Source organism: Parus major, chromosome 13 (assembly GCF_001522545.3).
Source record: "Parus major isolate Abel chromosome 13, Parus_major1.1, whole genome shotgun sequence".
NCBI lineage: Eukaryota > Metazoa > Chordata > Aves > Passeriformes > Paridae > Parus > Parus major.
The window spans coordinates 10723834-10743352 of record NC_031782.1 but is presented as its reverse complement, the minus strand read 5'-3'; the positions used below and the strand labels follow the sequence as shown (position 1 = coordinate 10743352).

At 37.4% G+C, this 19519-nt stretch overlaps 1 protein-coding gene across 3 annotated transcripts; it reads right to left on the bottom strand.

The window, feature by feature from the left end:
- Positions 1-321: 321 nt before the first annotated feature.
- RAD50 (RAD50 double strand break repair protein) lies at positions 322-19503 on the bottom strand. 3 transcript variants are annotated; one of them, XM_015642184.1, is made up of 26 exons: positions 19443-19503; positions 18378-18557; positions 17987-18070; positions 17596-17747; positions 16625-16810; positions 16275-16479; positions 15691-15819; positions 15315-15480; positions 14604-14797; positions 13856-14062; positions 12784-12966; positions 12425-12582; positions 11592-11767; positions 11255-11492; positions 10577-10766; positions 9600-9726; positions 9179-9372; positions 8761-8871; positions 8127-8219; positions 7928-8041; positions 7013-7140; positions 5985-6209; positions 3419-3504; positions 2864-3006; positions 1414-1547; positions 322-1095 (listed from the first exon to the last, which is right to left on the bottom strand). In XM_015642184.1, the coding sequence occupies exons 2-26, from the start codon at positions 18504-18506 to the stop codon at positions 909-911; spliced, it is 3939 nt and encodes a 1312-aa protein (XP_015497670.1). In that variant the 5' UTR covers positions 18507-18557; positions 19443-19503; the 3' UTR covers positions 322-908. The 3 variants fall into 3 exon arrangements, with proteins under 3 accessions (XP_015497670.1, XP_015497672.1, XP_015497671.1); XM_015642186.3 differs by having other exon boundaries at positions 19437-19469; XM_015642185.3 differs by lacking the exon at positions 19443-19503 and having other exon boundaries at positions 18378-19140.
- Between the last annotated feature and the right edge of the window lie 16 nt (positions 19504-19519).

The window sequence follows — 19519 nt, the reverse complement described above, 5'->3', positions numbered from 1 at the left end:
CAGGGCCCTAGAAATTCCTTCCCTCAGGGCTTGTATGGCTACAGAAGCAGCAAGGCATGGTTTGTGCAACCCTCAGGACTCTTGCTGATCAGGCCACCCTTCTGGCTTTCCATTGTCACTCCCACTGAGAAGCAGGGTCCCTGGGGCTGCCAAGCTGCAGGGCTGTTGTCACACCAAAGACAAGAGCTTCAGGAAGAACTCAGAGCAGGGCAGGCCAAGCTCAGCATCCACACTAAATCTCTGTGCCACTTAGGTTCCATTTTCCTATTTACAGACACTGCCATGAACAATCAGAACATAACACACTGAGCAGAGAACTCATTCTTCTGGTAAGAGATGGGCCTTTGCTTTATTATGAAGTAAAATTGACTTGGGGAAGATTCTGTCTTTGAACAGCCAGTTAGGTTACCTGGTAGAGAAAGTTGTAAAAGTTCTCTTTGCAGCTTGTCAGTTTTGGGTAGATTAGGTGGTAGCAATGGGTACCTTCAATCAAAGTAGCTCCCATCAGTGCTGACCTTGCCAGAGGTGGAGAGCAAGCCATATTCCCCAGGCAGAGCTGCAGCTATTCCAGAGAATCTGCAACTTGTGCAACTTTTCCCACAGCCCATGCACAAAGAATATCACAACTTTATTTTCACTTCTCAAGCATAAAATACATCAAAATTTAACTGTGTGGTATTCATTTGAATTATTTCAAATTATGGTGATTCCTAAGCCCAGGTACAGAAATATATAGAAAGGTAAGAAGTTTAAAAGTCTCACAGTTTTAGACTGGCTAAAATTTTTATAGATCTTCAACAGAATATGATATGAACTACATTCTCAGACACCTACCCTGAGCTCTATCAAGTCAGGCAGTGTATAATGTATCAAGCTAGGTTATCCATAGTATGTAATTACTTGGCATTCTAATGAACATAGGAGCCTAGAGAGCTGACACTGCATTTCATGATCTCAGAGCACTGGTCAATGTTCTTCTTTATCCTGTAGAATGTTTCCACATACTCAGAACGGCCCAGAAGTTCAACAAAATCTTCATCGTGAGTTATCACCAGAAGCTGAAAGTTGCGTTGGTGTAAGCGGCTCTTTATTATCCTACAATTTTACAGATAATTTAACAGATATTATTGACTGTGCATTTACCTAAATCCCATGCTAGCATCAGAGAATTTGCAAATAAATAGCACAAAGATATTTCATTATTGATAATGAATGACATGAACCATTGAGTAATCTGATTACTGACTCTTTTTACCCATATTAAAAAAACCCTCAAATTATGTAAGAAACACCTTTTTTTTTTCCAAGATAGAGAGGGAATCTAAAATGTGCCAGCTTAAAGTATAATTCACTACTGCCAAATGGGTATTGAAAAATACCCATTGTTAAGCACCACAAGGAGAGCTCACTTACTCCACCAGGGCATGTGCCAGGGACTCGATGTTTTCTCGGTCAAGGTTGGTTGTGGGCTCGTCCAGGGCCAGAATGCCACAGTTGAGACAGAATGTTTCTGCTAGAGCAAGACGAATGATTAGAGAAGCAAGCACCTGAGGGAAAGGAAAAAACACAAAAAAATATCAAGCTTCAAACTGTTTAAAGAGGATCCACACATAAGAACCTGTTTTTAATGCCATTACAAATCATGATGGAAGTTTACAGAACAATGTGCTGACGGTTCACACAATGACAGTAACCAATTACTGAAAAACTACATTGAAACTTCTACTTTGAATTCAAAGATTGACTCTACAAAGAAGCACTCAAAATTCAGGAGACAGTGGAAGTAAAGACTCTAATCTGAGGTAAAGATGCTGTGACACTGCCATTGACATTACTGCTACACTCTGCTTGAGCCCACCCCACTGCAGCAGGTGGAAATTTGTTTGCATATTACTACATGTTTGAGGTACTGAACTCCTGACTTCTTACTCAAATGGAAGACAGTAGGATTTACCACCTTCTATGTTAGTTTTTCATCAACATGCATAATCACATTTACAAGATCCTCTGAACTACTAAAAATTATAGAACACACAATGGAAACTGCTGCCAAAAATATTTCCAATTATCATGACTGCTGGCATCACATTTCGTGATTAAAGAAGAATTCTCAGAATTTCAGCTAAGGAACTTGTTCAGGTTTCACTCTCATTTACATAGGACTCTAACGCAACATCCTTAACTGCTCTAGGAGAGGACACATTTAATAGAACAGACAGGTGGAAACAACCCTCAGCATGTGTGAGTGTGATTAACTGTGATCAACCTCTGCCCACAGGTATTGTCACAGCTGGTGTGTCATCAGGCCACTTGGCCAGCGTGTGTTCCTGAAGCTGAATGGGCAGACCACATTGCTGCAGGCTGACAGCACAGGAGGAAATGCGAAGTATGGCTAGGTGTGATATTGGTGACATGAACTGAAAGGTTATAGTCAGCAGCAGGTAAAAGCAGCATAACTTGGAGGAAGAGAGAGAGGTCCAATCAACTTAGAAGTAGATGCAGCAGCAAAAAGACCAAGGACTTAGAAAGAAAAAAAAAAAAAAAGGGAAGCAAATCAATAGAGCTGCAGTTGAGGTAACCTCAGTGATAACCAGGAAGAGACAAAATGGGAGGGAGGACCTGAACTTGAGGATAGAGGGAAGTCAAAGCCTTCACTCCTGCAAGGCATAAGCCTAGTGCCCAAAGCAGGGTTCAGATGTTGAGTCCTATATTGTGTAACATGCAGACAGAGCGAAGAGAAGTTGTACACAATAATAAATTAGAGTTGGAGCTGCCTGTTCTTTGGTCACTTGAGTCCTCTGCATTCACTTGAGTCAGTTTTCAGAATCCCTGTTATTGTGTACTGAAGATAAAGAGCCTTTACCTTTTGCCCAGCACTACATCTTCCTCGCATATCCAGCGCTGTATCTCCCTTCACCATTACTACCCTGTAATTGTAATTTCTTCTTTTGTCAGTGGCTGAGACATTTTCATCTGCATCAGAGCGAATTTCTATATATTCAATATCTGAAAATGGGAAGGAGATAGTTCAAACATTATCAAAATTCTTGAAAAACATCATAGGATTAGTGGGAGATGAGATGTATAGTTAGTAACAATAAAAATTCCATTCAGAACTCCCGCTGATAGATCCATCTTGGAAACTGACTTTTCCAAACTGGAAGGAATGAACTCATGCACAGTCCCTGTGTCAAAGAAACCTAACCTTTGGACAGGTTTGGACACATAAAAGTGAAAATTAACTCTACTTGCAAGTTACTATATAATGTGCAATTAAAAGATGATAGTGCTGAAGAACAGATCAAGCCTTTAGAATGGAACAAGATATTTCCCATCTTTCGAACAAACACTCTTCCATATGCAGTGCTCAATATCAAATGGAAACATATGGGTAGAATTTAAAAAAATTATTACATACCTTGTCCTCTGTAAATGCTTCGCCACAGGTCCCGAATGATTTTATTAATTTCTTCCATTTTCATGCTATGAAATGTCATTATTGCTCTAAAAAACAGCAAAAAATGTAAACTGTTAAGAGATGCAACCATGGACTGCTATGGGCTATTAGGGACTTTAAGGCAGGTGGCAGCTCCCTTTCCATTCCCTTAATACTTTTACTAAAAATATAGAAAATACTAGTTTATTTTGTACAGAGAAGTACCTAGAGAGTAACAACACGTCACTACATAAATAATTCTATGCTCACAAACAGCTCAGTTTTAAGAAGTAGGAAAGCAATGACAACAAATATATTTGCAGTCACTCAATGGAGAATGACTTTACCTGAGTTTTTAAGAGATTTATGATTTATGTGTGAGGTTTACTTTCAGCCTGACACCAAGAAGATAAATCTGATAAGCTTTCCAGAACAAGAGTGTTACTTTTTGGCACAGTCTGCCAACAGGGCAAACAACAGCAGGAAAGGAGAACCTGAAGTCTCCTCAGAGCACAGAATTCTTATTGAGAATATAATTTGTAGTTACCCAAACAGGTATTATCACAAGATCTATTTTGCTGTTCAGCAGCAAGAGTAACACAGGATATCACTAATAATTTTTAATTCCATTTCTCTGGTTAACATAGTAGCATGACTTTAGTTCATTTAAAGATGGAATCTTACAAAACATTCAGAGAAGGACATTCCTAACTTGGCTTTTTACAGAAAAGCTACTCTATAATGAAAAATATGCTCACTTTATGATAATATCTTCTTTCAAAAAATGTGGTGGAAATAAAATATCCTTCTGAATGGACTTTTACATATGCTTTTTCTACCTTTGCTCTTCCACCTGTTCTGGGGAACACTGAGGTATCAACCCTAATAGGTTTTGTTAAGCAAAAATGAAGTGTTTTCAACTATTTACTTAACCCCAAGAATGCATTCCTCATCACTATTTATCATAAATCTCTAAATAGAGTCAATAAAGATCATCTGATAGCATGGAACACCCAAAATGTTAGTTTTCCCAGCTGCAGATACAGCTTTGGCCATTAGAGTTAACATTTTGTCTCGCTGATTTTTCAGACGATTACTGCTAAGTGACGCTTATCTATTTTTCTTGAAATTACAAGACTGTTTTCCTGTTTAGCCTTAAATAGAAACAATAGATGATTTGATACCATACAAAAAAATTCTAAAAAGGAAGTTCTTGGAGTGCATTTCCATTACAACTGAAAGGGAAGACTTATACACACTCTGAACAACTTAGACCTTCACACAATAAATTTTGGATTAGCTTACATTCTAATATTATGTTTATTTAATGCTATTATCAAAACACTTTAGAACAGGGCTCCTCTAAAATGTCCTTTCAACTTGGAAAGTTCTCATTTATTTTGTTTCTCTTCTTGACCATTATGCTGTATCCTCAACCACATAATTACTCTTCTGTGCTCCTTTTTCTAGCACTAGGAAGCCCTTCTAAACAGAAGCCCAAAAGTCCATACTTTATTCAAGACATGGGTGTATTGAGGATTGGCCAAAATGTTTCTTCCTCTTTTTTTATTCTTAATATTTCTCTTTCTGCCACTGAGCACCAGTTTTCTGTTTCCTGAAATGTATCCACTGATTCCAAAATCCTCTCCCACTGTCCATCCAGTTGTTCACTGCTATTCCATCATTATAACCAAACAAACAGGGATTTTAAGGAACCACATGTTTTATTTTGTATATGGTTATCAATTTTGAGATGCAATTTTTGCCCAGTCAGTGCAAGACTAGCAAACAAGCTTCCAGAGGAAACAGGAACAAGAACAAACTTGCAACACTTCCCATCAAATGCCAGACCTGCTTCTTAAGATCTTACTTTCTTTAATAAAAGCACAAAACCACCCACACTAGAAAAGGGGAAAAAAAAAAAAACCTTTACATTGTAATATTCTTTAAAAGACAATTATTTACCTGAGAAAATGCCATGGCAAACCTGGCATATCTTAATAATGTTCAGATATTACCAGAAGATAGTAAAAAAATATATTGCTATATAAATGGAAGTAGAAGGGCTCAGGTTAAAAATAAAGGATTTAAACATCAATTTCAACTGTCCTTATCTCTCTCCTATTGCTACACTGCAAATTTAAGTCCTAACATGTACAACCAAAACTCCAAGTAAGTCTTTCAGAGAATTGGGAATACAAATATCAGATTTATCTATGACTGCATTAAATTGCAATTATTACCATCAATGCATGTAATATATGTACATTATAGACATTAACATACAAATTTCCTACATCACGCCAATCAATCCTTTGCAATTTCCAATACAGTTTCATTAATTTACTCAAGAAGTTATACCTTGTTATGCTTTCTTAATATTTAAATGCCAGAATTTAAAAAGAGAAATTATATATCTCAAGGAATAATTTCAATTTACTCTAAGTTAACATGGAAGCCTGAAACTGAAAGCTGCTTTTAAATCAAGGTTATCAACACTAATAAAGATGCAAATATTTAAGAATCACCCTCATTTGACAACACTTACTTATCAAGAGCCTTGTAATAAAGGTCCAGATCTTTGTTCACCAGCTCTGTTGTTCTCATGACAATCATCATGTCCCTGTATTTTTCTTCTGCATCTTTGAATTGTGGCTCTCTGAGCTCCTTTCTAAAGCGAACAATCTCCTCTTCAAACCCACGCTGGCGGCCAAGTGCAACATGATGGTTCCTTTTCAGAGATTCTATTTTCTCTTCCAAATGTTTTTGGTCACTGTGAAACCATAATTGATACACAAGTATTTCGCATTTATTTGTACTAGTGTTTCAGTTTTTTAATCAGGATTCTAATTCTGACTTTATGTTAGACAACAGCTCATTGTATCATATCTATAAAGTCAGCCACAGTTAAAATTATAGTACTAATGCCACTGTAATGACAACATTATTGAAATAAAAATAGTTTTAAGTTTGTTAAGAACATATTCTAATCATTATTCTGAGTGGGAGAAGAAAGTTGTCAAGTTCAAATGATAAAGTGCTATATATAGAAACAAAAATAATTTAATTTTATAGATGGATACTGAGCAAAATAAGATTTATTATTGCACAAACTCTAGCATACTAAATCAATATCACACATTCAAGAACCAGCAAGGGGGTAATTACTTTTCAAAAGTGTTTATTATCTAAGCAATTATTACTAAACTACTGAAGTAAACATAAAATTTGCTGCTGGGAACTAAGTGAGCAGACTGAAAATAAAAACTAAATACTCTCATTCAGAAGCATGAATGAATTAAATGTGGATTTCTCAGTAAACATCATGAAGAGGACTGGACTGGAACAGGTATGATGAGATATCTCTGTTTCTACCCTGAAGCACTGTATAATTTCACTGAGTCATTTTCACTGCTGTCAAAGGGATATGAAACAAACACAGGTGTGAAGGAGGAAGTGGTCTGCATGAATGGGGGGAAAAGAGGACCAGGACACACTAAAACACAGTGACTACAACATTCAGATGTTAAATGAATTCTTGTGCAAAGCACACCATTCTGTTTTGAAGGTGCTTACTTTTTCATCTGGGGAACTTTCATTTCTCCCATCTGCTTCATAAGTTGTTTTATATTGTCTTCAACTTCTTTTAGCTCTTCATTCCGCTTCCTCAAAGTGAGATTATCCTCCAACCACCTTTCCTGTATCTAGCTCCAAAGAAAGAAATTGTATAATGTTTCAGGATGTTGGTTATTAACTACAATGCATCAGTTCTGCTCAACTCTGAAACATGCTGCAAGCATAAAATAATTGACAACAACAAAAATTATCAGTGAGAACTTACCTTGTCCTAGAAATAGAACAAAATTGAAATTAGCAGTATTATTTCGTCCTTCAATCTGCAATAACACTTAGCAGTGTTTACTGTCACAAGTGAACACTAGAGTGATTATTTTTGAGAATATTAATCCATGTTTCAACCAGGACAATTAGTTTTAACTAAGGATGAGATTAAACCAAGCCCCCTAATTGCAGTTATACAAGAGTAGACAGTAACTGAAGGGGTAGAATGGGGAAAAACATATTTCCTATAAGGAATATAAGCAATATTTGAAACATATACACAGGAATTTAAAGTACATGATAAATCTGGAGTAGCAAGCAACTTTTGGTACCTGCAGTTTGTACTTTAGTTATAAAGGCAGGTATCCTCCACATAAAGATACTCCTGAAAATGCTGACTATTATCCCACCAGACTTAACTCTTACAAATGCCTTAAGATAATAGAGATAAATAATTTAAAGGTTTTAAATTTGCACATACAAATCTCAAGACTATTTTCAGCCTAATGCATGTATAGCAGCTATCCTGACTCACAACTGATCAAACAGCTCAAGAGAAAGCTAATTTAACACCATTACAGACATAGGCAGACAAACCAAAACTAGGACTTATTTCAACTATGTCAAGTATACTTTAAACAATATATCCACCTTCTGAGTGTCAATATCTTGTCGGGTCATTTCCATCTCTTTACTTATCTTTTCCTTCTGTTTCTCACAGGCAGCCAAACGAGAATTTACTTCATCAAGTTCAGACTCCTTTTGCTAAAGAAATATTAAGAAAATGGTATATGATTTAAAACCAAAAGTACTTTCGATACTAAATTTTATTGACTGTTTTTTATATTACCTTTTTATATTCTTCTTTTCCTTGTTGAATATAGTTTTCAATTTCTTTCATGTACTTATTTATATCTTTAATTTTCTCATTTATGCCATTCATCTGCAGAGAAAAGATTTCAAATGAAGTACGGTCTTATGTCCAAGAACAGATATGCTCTGTGTCAAAGATACTGGATACCACTACTGCCAAAATACAAGTCCTTATTGTAACTCCCTTTAGCTTCCTAATAAAATCTTCAGCTTCTAAAATCCCAGTACTTCTTATAAGCATGAAAATGTTTCCCAAAATGAATGAGGACCACTTAACTTGGGAAGAACCAGTGTGTCTCTTGGCAAGGATGGGTGATGGTCATCCTTGTTGTTACTCTTGGGTCTATTAGGAAGGGCTTTTAAATGCCATCAACCACTAAATATCATCAAATGTCCCAAGAAGTCTTTTTTTAAGACTGCCAAAAGTTAATTACAATTGAGTTCATGTCCTGACTGACACGTTCCTTTTCCTCCCTAAACAATTTATCAATCTAAAGCACCTCCTGGAATCATTGATGTTTCCTAAAAGGAAACTCAGTACCACAGCTTCCATCCATGACTGAAAAACAGTATCTAATCCTATTTCACATCTATGCCGAGAGGAAACAAACCTTCTCTTGTGTTTCTTTATTACTTGCAGTCCTTTTATTCACTAGTTCCTCCTTCTCCTGCTGCAATTTCTCTAATGTTGAATGCAAAGGAAGTACCTGTTCTTTTGCTTCCTGAAAAGTAGTTGGAAAAAGTAGCTTTTATTTTTGCATTCTGGTAAAGATCAATAATTTTTCAAGCAGTAAAAAAGTAATGTGGCTACTCATTTCTCTATTGTGTGTATTAAAAAAAGGAAATGTGAAAATACGTATTTAAAAAGTTCTGGAAATTCCCAAAGATACACAACAGCAGCACAGGACAAACATTAAAAGTCCATCCCATTATCTAGTACTAGAGACAATATTAAGTATGACAAGATTATTATTTTTTATTTCAAGGCCAGCAAAGCTAAGCATTAGACAATTAAAGAGAAATTCTCACCTTGATCTCTCTGCATAAGGACTGAACCTCAGTGGTTAACTCCACAGTCTGCTCCTCCAGCTGCCGGCGCCGCTGCATGCGGCTGACAATCTGCAGCTTCTCTGCTTTCAGTTCATTCACTGCACTCTTCAGCTGCTGAATCTGGCTTTGCTGGTCCTGCTTGAGTTTTTGATTTAACTCAATTTTACCAGTAACTACAGATGAAAACAGAGTCGATCTGTTATTAAAACCATTATTGTAATCCTTGGAGATGAAAATTTATCTCTAAATTAAGCTGGTATGACTCCAAAAACCAACAACAATGAACTAGGAGAATACAGTTATCTGAGAACATAAAATAAGTAAACTAAAATTTTAATGGCAAGAACTTTGGAACATTATTTTTAGTATAAAAATTAAATAACAGGTTTGTAGGACCTACCTGTATCCCACAAGTGTTTCTTCTCTTGTTTTTCTTGGCTTACTTGTAGCACAGTTCTACTTAAATCAACACCTAGCAGCTTAGCCTCCTGCTGAGCAATTTTTCGTTCAACATCCCTAATATCAGTCTGAAAGTATGAGGAAAAGTACCATTACTACTGCATTAGTGATGAAAAATGCATTTTTTCACCTTTGTCACATAAGAACAAGACCAGGGCTTGAGGAACAAGAGGTTCAAATTTACCTTCTCTTGTAGAGCAATGTCACATCATTAGCAGCAGGGTTATGTCAGCTGCTAGGAACTGGAATTCCTGATTGTGGGTGCAATCAGTCAATAAGGATGCACAGGCCTTTAACATCCCCAGCCCACTCCAGGACAGTTCCATGTGCAATCTGTCCCTGCAACACTGGAATTGTTGGAGCCTCAGGAGATGCTGACATCTCCACCTTGTGAAATGCTCTCAGTCCTTTACCTGGCCCCAGGTTCCCTAATTGCTCCTCTGAAGGTTCTCAGTCAAGCAAAGACATTATGTTGGTAATAAAAGCATGAAGACTGCCCAAAACAGTCTCCTATGCCAGAATAATTAAAAGTGCAGGATTCCTCTTTCCCTTTACCATATATTCAGATGGCACAGAACCAGGAAACACACGTGAGATGCTGGGAATACGATGACCTATCATTACTATGAGGACCAAAACCACTTTGGTGTACCTGTGGTTGTGCTCAGCTCTAGATTACACCTTTTTTCAGTTCATATAGCACAGAACTGAATCAGAACTCAAGGGACTCTGTGGTCCTTGAAAAACCAAAAAACTTTTGTAAATTGAAATTTTTTTAGTACAAGATGACCTATGTTATACTGTCTTTGGAAGTATTTTAAAATAAGGACCTCAAAGTTTTGTCATATTACTGAGTAACCACATATTTAAATGCAAGTGAATATCATTCTATATATTAAAAAAGTTACCAAAGCATACCTGATACCTTTCCATCAGACTTATATCCTGTAAACATGCTTTGGCACCTTCTTCCTCAGACAAAGCTGTCTGGAGGAGTGATTCCTGTTCTTCTATCTCACCCTTCAGGCCAGTTAAATCTCTGTTTGCATTCTGGATCTTGCTCCTCAGGTCTGGAATTTCCTTATCTTGGAGTTCAATTACAGTTTGCCTTAAATAAAAGATAAACAGCTAAAATTTCCTTGGTCAGAAACAGCAGCATAAATTGAAGACGTTCAAGATCACAAAATCTGTGATATGATTTAGTAGGGGAAGACTAAATTTAGCTAAAATAGTATCACCTTAACCTTGCTCACACTTAAATAAGCTTATGTTACAGATCCAGCTAAGAGAATATATCCCTCATTTTAGGTGAGATTACACAAACCAGCAAACAAAATCTCTTTTGGTTTTTAACTTCATTACAGGAAGTTAAGGAGAAGGTACAAAGCATTAAACAAGAGTGCCCTCTTGTGAAGGAAAGCTCTATGCTCATATTCTCAAATTCTCTCAAAATATTCATCCCAACAATGACATTTTGAAATTAATTAACCAGCCCTAGGATGAAGCTTCCTTGATGTCTTCATGTTTTTTTATAATCAAACCCCACACATTTGAGAGAAAACAGCCTGTAACCAGATGGTTTCCTAAGTACTTTACCGCAGTGGTTTAAGACTCATCATTTCATCACGTTTTTTCTCCTTTCTTTTAAGCTCAGACTCTGTTGACTTCAGTTTGTCTGGGGCAAGGCGCAGTTTAGACTGCAGATCACTAATGACATCTTGCAGTTCAGCTTCTGTCTGAAAAGCTCTTTGGCAAACTGGACAACAAGACTGGTTCTCCTCTGTCAGTTGTGTAATGAACTGTGAATAAATTGCAGTGGCTCCAGCAAGCACAGCTGGGTGAAAAACAAACAGAAGACTCATGTTGAATAAACAGTGCATAATCAGCTAAATTAGTATTTCAGGGAAAAAAGTAAAGCTATACATGACTTTACCTCGCTGCTTGGAATTTTTTTCAATTTCATCTTGAAGTTTGTTCAGGTCACTGTCAAAATCTTGACTTCCACAAACATCAAAAAGTTTTGCTTCATGAAAGGACAACTGGGCTTCTTTCTTTTTTAGCTCATTACTGGCATAAGTTTTATCATATTCTACTGATGCCAGTCGCTTGCTGAAATGTTAATGCAGAAACATTTTTATTACTCAAAGATTTAGACTGTTTAAGCAAAACCAAAAACCATGGAAAGGTAATCTGAAATTGGAATTACATTGGAACTATTCACCTGGTCTTCTTTACTAATTCTCAGGAAATTTATAGTGTGAACTTTTTATTCCTCCAAGTACAGCATGTTTAATTTTAAATCCCTTTTGTTTCCTAGATGATCACTGATGAGAAACTTCCTACTCTAACTAATTGTTTTACATAATCAAACGAAACCAGGAACAGGTAATCACACATGAATTTGGGATATAGTCACTAACCACTCTTGTAAGAAAACCAGAAGACCAGCAATTTCCAGCCCCAGGCATATTCTTTCAGCTAGAATTAGTACAAACAACTAAGGATGTTCCAGACCTCTATTTTGCTACTTGCTTTTAGTACTGCCTTTGACACACTACAAATATTGTGATTTTATTAACTAGCACAAACTGTATTAACTCTGTATCACAGGAACTCTGCAGGATGTTTTCTCTGATTTTGCAGATACCTAAATAAACACTAATGAATTAAAGTAAGAAATACTTTGAATATATTAAACTCTCCCACATTTAAATTTGTAATTACATAAAAACTTGAGGAGAAATAATTGTTTAAATTAATACCTACTTCAGATTAGCAAGAGCATCCCTTGTCTGATTAATCTTTTTATTTTTACCATGAAGCCAGTCCTCAAGTTGTTTTTTATTGGGAAAGTATCCCAGCAATGATGTTAGTTCGTCAGAATGTCTTGACTTTACTTTTCTAATCTGATCTTCTTTCTCTGCCTAGGGAAATAAAGCATTTCAAATGAAATTTTCCTACCTTCAGGTTTATAACCATCAATGCATATTAAGATAATAGCTTCTATGAAGTCAGACAGAAGCTCTACATCTGATTGTTGATAAACACCTGAAAAATATACAGTCCCTCCAATATTTGTGTCAGTTTCATGTCCCTCTCTTATGAGATATTGATAAAAACATTACTTTGTCTTTCCTCAGCATCTCCATTTGGGTAATTGTTGTGGTGTGTAGATTCAACTGCTCCATCTCTTGATCCAACTTCCTAAGAGCTTTGTCCAGGTTTATTTTCTCACTTTGCAGAGTCTGTACTTCCTGTTCCAGTGTTTCTACATTGCTGCTCCTCTCAGCCTTCTCCAGCTCATACTCCTATACAAAAAATAAAAGCCCAGAAGACACCAATAATTACAAAAATCAATATAGTTCTAGCTAAAGGAAACAGATGAAACCTCTTCAGCTGCCTGCCAGCAGCATCAGTTGCTGTTACAGGAATGATACAAGATTTGTAAATAATACATGCAAAAGGACAAAGGCTGTGACATTGGTGTGGGGCAAGGAAAGCCCCAAGCAGATACTGGATGCAGTCCTGGAATGCAGTACTGCCCCATAATGGTCATGCTTTTAGCAGAAGCTCACTCATACTTAGTTTGATTTTCTGTATTTTAGTGTCTACTGTATATTAAATTTTGGAATTACCCTAGTGAGGAGTCTATAAAAAACACTGTCAAGCAGAATTCATGTACTGCTAACAAACATAAAGTATTTGGCTCCAAAGGCATAAGGAGCTGTTCAGCTGGAACATAAAACACTTGTAACTTTACTTACACTTACAGCTGGAACATAAAACACTTGTAACTTTATCAGATCAAACACTTACAATCAACTAGTCCAGTTAAGTAATCTCCAAAAATGTAGGTAGCATAGAACTTTCAATTCAAAGTTTCTTACCCAATAATTTGAGTAACAAATCTCCTAGTTGCCAGCTGTGCTATTACCCTGTTTACAACTCACCTAGCACAAGCAGCACATTCTATGTGTGGCCTGTACAAAAACAAGGTAGTGAACAAACCCTGCCCTAAAGGGATGCACTATCTGAACAGACAAAGCATACATGGTATCAAAAGGGCAGAAACACATCTGAAAGAGTAAACATCAAGGGGGTGGGGTGGTTTATTTGTTTTGGTATATTTTTGTAATGATAAAATCTAAAGTTTTTATTTCAAGCTTCTATAATTTTTTCAATTACACACAAACTTACCATCTTGCCAATCTCCTCATCCAACTCACTAATCCTGTCTGAAAACCCCTCCAACTGCTGCAATTCACATTTTACATTCTTCAGCTCTGCTTGTTTCTTATTTTGAATGTCTGATTTCAGGTCAATAGTTCTTTCTAATCCAGTTTTCTTGTCTCTTATTTCATCTAACTGTTTTTGTTTCATTGCTTCTTTCTGTGCAAATTCTCTCTGAAAGAAGATCAACAATAATATAGTCATTATTTTTTCACAGGAAAATATTTTAAAATACTTTTTCACACTAGTGTGCCAATATTCACCACAGTAAAACACTGAAATACTGAGAAAGCTACAACTTGTCCAAAATTATCTGCTGAAATGTTTTTAATACGAAAATGCAAATGCATTATACCAGTAACATTTTGTGACAGCAACTCCATTTTGAACATGACTTCAACAAAAAGTTGTTTATTTTTAAACCAGCACCCACAGTAATTCTTCCTCAGGTTTCTGAGCTTATCAGTGATCCACCTGCATGAAGACTGCTAGAAGAATCTGACAAACTCCTGTTCAGTAGCCTTGATGACCACTCCTAATTCCAAAACTCGTTTCCATGGAAAGATGCAGATGACACATAAGCAAGAATTCTAGAAAAAAGTCAGCTTCAGTTACCCCCCACCAACACTTTCTCCCAGCACCATAAAGACCCATATGGACCAATAAAACACCAATGGACCATAAAACTTACTCTATTTATCAACAAAATTCTTACCATCATACGATTTGCAGCTTCTGTATCTCTCTCCTGTCTGTCCTTCACCAACCCACGAAATCTGGCAATGTTCCTTTCAGTGAAAGGTGCTCGCTCAAACCCCTCTAATTCCAGCTGTGCTGCCAGAGACTGAATTAAGGAATCCCTCATCACAATGTGCTCTTGGTGACGATCTGCCTGCAGTTGAAGACGACCTCCACAAAAAGAAAAAGTGACATAAATGTTCAAAAACTGAGGCAGAAGACATGCTTAGGATTCAAAATCAGTTAAAAGCCTTTGATATCTTGAAGTATTTTTCAACAACACAAAAAGCTATGGAATAAAAACAAGTTTTAGGTAGAGATTGCTATTTCAGGTAACTAATTTTTTGTTAATTAAATAAATCAGTAATGCAAAAGCAAGCCCCTAAAATCACTAAAAATATTATTCTGATAAAAAAACAAAGCCTGAACATATATTATATAAACGTATATTCTGTGACTCAACTACTATAGCTTTGCTGAAATTCCCATAATCCATCAAGGACTGTGTATCCAAAAAGGAAACACCAATACTTTCAAGACTCTCACACAACACTTGTGCAGCTGAACCTAAACTAATACACATTTTAGGAATTTTGTCCAATTCAGATCACTTCAATTATCAGTAGGCCCATTTCAGATCTTGATAACATTAGAAAACATACAAGACTATAAATGAAGTCTAAAATACCTTGTTCAACAAGCAGCTCTGATTTCTCACTGTTAAATCTCTGGCATTCTTTAGTGGCTCTGTCTAAATCACGCTTACAGTCCAACAACCTCTTCTCCTTCTCCTTCACTATTCTCTGGTGGTTCTGGTGTCTATCCCTTAGTTGCTCATCTGTTCCTTGAAAAACCTGTGCACCACATATAAATTTGTAAGTCAATTATAGATGTTTTAAAAATGTATAATTTTAACCACAACAGAATTAAAGGAATTAAGACCCCACATGCAGAATTTCTATAATAAGACATAAGGGGGAAAATCTGCAGCAAACAAAACTGGAAAAGTGTTTTTCTTAGATTGATAAAATAAAATAATCAAAGTTTTTTGTCATAAAGGCAACCTTTTCCATCTTCTGTTGCAAATCTTGATTATCTTTTTCCATCTGCCGCTTCCTGCTCTCAAGGGCCTTCACATCATTGTCCAACCTCATTACTTTTGTGAGATTCTGTTCAACTACTGCCAGAGAGCTCTGCAAAAGTATGCGATAAGTAAAACAACTCATCAGTTCATGAACCCCATAATCAATTATTTTAAATGAAAAACCTCCAGTTTCACTAAATATATTTTTAAAGTAGGGAACATTAAGTTCTAGTTAACGCTTAAAATGCATTAACTAATGCTTAAGATGCTTTTAGATGCTTAAAAATGGTTTTAAATAGCTCAGAATGGTTTTAGGTATCAGCTAAATTTCAGAGAGATTTTAAATTGACAAAAACCCAAACTATATTAATTCTGCTCTTAACCCTTCAATGACTGTTTACAGATTAGAGCAGCATCTGCCAGGTGAGTTGAGGTATGCTTGATTCTGCTGCAGGGCAAATGATTAGATACAAAAGTGCAAGATTTTAAACAAGAAATTCATCCAACTTTAACTTCTTTTACTCTTTTGCATTAAAATATTAACATAATCCTCATGGAAATTACCTTTAGAGGCTCAAGCTGATTCTCAATTGATATTACATTCTCCTTAGAAGCAGCCAGTTGAGCCTCTCTGTTGCTGAGATGATCCTGGATTTCCTGTGCTTTCTCTTTATTCTGTTTTAGATATTTCAGTTCTGTCTGACACTCTTTTACTTTCAAGCTTTGCTTCAGTCGTACCTGACGCAGAGCTTCGAGTGCTTTGATATACCTTCAACAAGAGCAAAACTTCAGCTGCTTTGGCAATACAGCAATACTGATGTATGAAACATTGTCTTAGACATTTTTATTAACATTTCTGTTATGAGAAGACATTTTTTACTTAGTTTTTATTTAATTACAATAAAGGGAAAAACCTTGTTGCTGAAAAGATCTCATCAAATTTTTGCTTCAGGGCCTTCCCTTCACTTAACGGCCAGTTGGATTCTTCTTGGTGACAGAAAATGACATTGTTAAGCACAGACTTGGAAACACCAAGGGCACTGATCATCTCCCGATCTATTTCAGCACACTTGGAACTCAGACTGACTTTCTCACCATGCCTATGGAGATAAAGAAAATCCCCAAATAAGTTGAAAAAAAGCAAACTGCATTTTCACAGTATAACCTCATTTTAACATACCCATTCCAAAATTTAACAATTAACAATTTTTAAGTACAAAATTACCATTCTTAACAAAGGCATTTAACACTGCCAATTTTTGAAGTCAGGCTGTTTCACATATTAGAATCTGAGGAACCACCAGAGGGGGTAGGAGAGCTCGAGTTAAAGGAACATACTTGGGCAGTGGAGACAGGAGTTAATATGGGCCAAAACTTATCTGAAACTGAAAATGGTACTAAAGGAAGTAAAGCCTACACACTCCACACAATGATACTTTCAAACTGTATCCTAAAATCACGGAATCTTGGAATGATTTAGGTTGAAAATGCTCATCTCATTCTGCCATGAGCAAGGATGCTACTCACAGAACCACGTTGCTTCAATCACCATCCACCCTGGATGGAAACCTCGAACACTTCCAGAAATGGGGAAGCCACAGCTTCTCTGGACAAACTGTGCCAGTGCCTCACCACCCTTATTACTAATAAAATTTTCAAATATATGCAAGTTAACAGATATATGTATTTCTTAACACCATGGCTATCAGATGTGGGATTTTTCAATAATGTAACAGATAAAGTAATGCAACTACATACCTTTAAAATCTAAAAGCACTAGTAGCTAGGAATACATTATGTAATTTTCTCTTATATGACGCATAAAAATATACCAAATTAAAACCTATCTTCATGCCAAAGTAAGAAGAAACACTTGACAACTTACTTTGTTCTAGTAATAACAGATTCCAGTGTTTTAAATTCTGGAGCCTTGCCTTTCTGGGTACAGACCATGGAGCGCTGGACAGCTACAAGCTCCCCATTGACATCTCGAAACTGTAACCTTATCTGAGCTCTAACGTCAGTTTCATTTGCAACCTTTGGGAGAAGCAAAAAAAAAAAAAAACAAAACAGAGTGAGGGAAATTCTTCTCAAGGTCCAATGGAATATGTGCCTCTCCAGCTGTGGGATATGTTCTAATCATCCCCCAGCTCTCTGCTTTTCCTCATTTCAGATAAAGGGGGTCTACAACTTGAGTATCCCTGTTTTATTCACAGCCTAAGTGCAGTGGAGTATTTTATCTAGAAGTAAACACACATCTAGTCACTATACCTTACCTTTGGATCATGAACAAATGTTTTTCCTTTGGTGCCTGGAGGAAAATCACCAGTGGATATGTACTTAAGACATTCAATGATAGTCTAAGAAAACAGAAGTATATAAAGACAAATTTAGAGTAACCAAGATGGAGTACAGGCAAATCCACAGTAACAGCCCAAACAATTACAAATGAGTAACGTATGTAAAGAGAGAGAAATAACATTTTAATTTTTGAGTACCATGAAAACATAGTAATTTTTTCTAATAACACTAAACAACACAATATTTCTAGCAAACAGCATGATTTTTCCAATATTAATACCTTTCTGTAGAAATTATTATTCACATGTTCTTCCAGGCCTTCCAGACCTCTTTACAGCTCAAATCCAAACGTAAAGTGAGCCTTACCGTTTTTCCTGCACCATTTGGTCCCACCAAAATAGTTAATGGATTAAAGAAAGTGATAATTTGTTTGTCTTTATCTTCTACCCCAAAACTCCTCACTCCGAGGATACTCATTTTTTCAATCCTTGACATTTTTGCTGAATAACTTCTGTTCCAAAGTCAGAGGTGTAAACACAGTAAATCCTGTAAAACAGAGCTTTGTGAAAAATACAGTAGGCAGAAATCAGAATAGATTACTGAAAGCTGACTAAACACCTATACAAGCACAACATATGATGAATACATTTTAAAAAACAGCTTAGGTTCTTGTTACTGTTCAAGGTACAAAACATATGAAGGCAAAACCTTGTTTCAAACTGAGAAATGAAGTAACTCCAAGCTAAGTGCCACAGTATGTATCATGAAATCAAACACAATGACGCCAAATAACCCTTTATTCCACTTCACAAACACTGCACGTGCCTCCAGAACGCCCCAAACACAAGAGAAGCCCGAATATTTTTTCCCTTTGTTAACCCAGTGTTGTATGGCAACACCCGACACTGTGCAAGCTTTGCCAGCGCCCGTTTCTCACAGGTTCCAGCACCACCTTGTCCTAATCCCTGGTGTGAAGAAGACTCGAGCCTTCCCACGCCATGAGGCAGGCAGACCACTGTGCTGAGCATGGCTGGGAGCTGGCCCGGGCACTGAAGGGGTCTGGGGGAGGCAGCTCCGACCCCAAGGCCCCTCACCGACCCACTAAAAACACTCCTGTGTGGTGTGTGTGTGTGTGGTTGCGTACTCCGGGGGTGTTCCACGGGGCCCACGGCTCGGGCTCGGCCCTGCCACGGCTCCTGCGGGGGTGCCCAGCGGGGCTCGACCCGGGAAAGGCCATTTCCGACCGGGGAAGAGGTGCCAGCGGTGCTTTCCCGCCCGAAGCTCCGCAGGGCGCCGGGGGCGGGCGTTTTCTGAGGAGATGCCCTGGGGCGGCCCCTCCCCTCCCCGCCGCCCGAGAGTACCCGAACTGAGCCCGCCGCGGTACCACGCCCCCGGCCCAGCAGCCCCCTTATCCCTCATGCCTACGGTAACCTCCACCCGCCGCCGCTGCCAGCCCGCTCCTGCCGACCCGTGCCCCGGCAGCCCCCGCGGCCGCTCCGCCCCGCCAG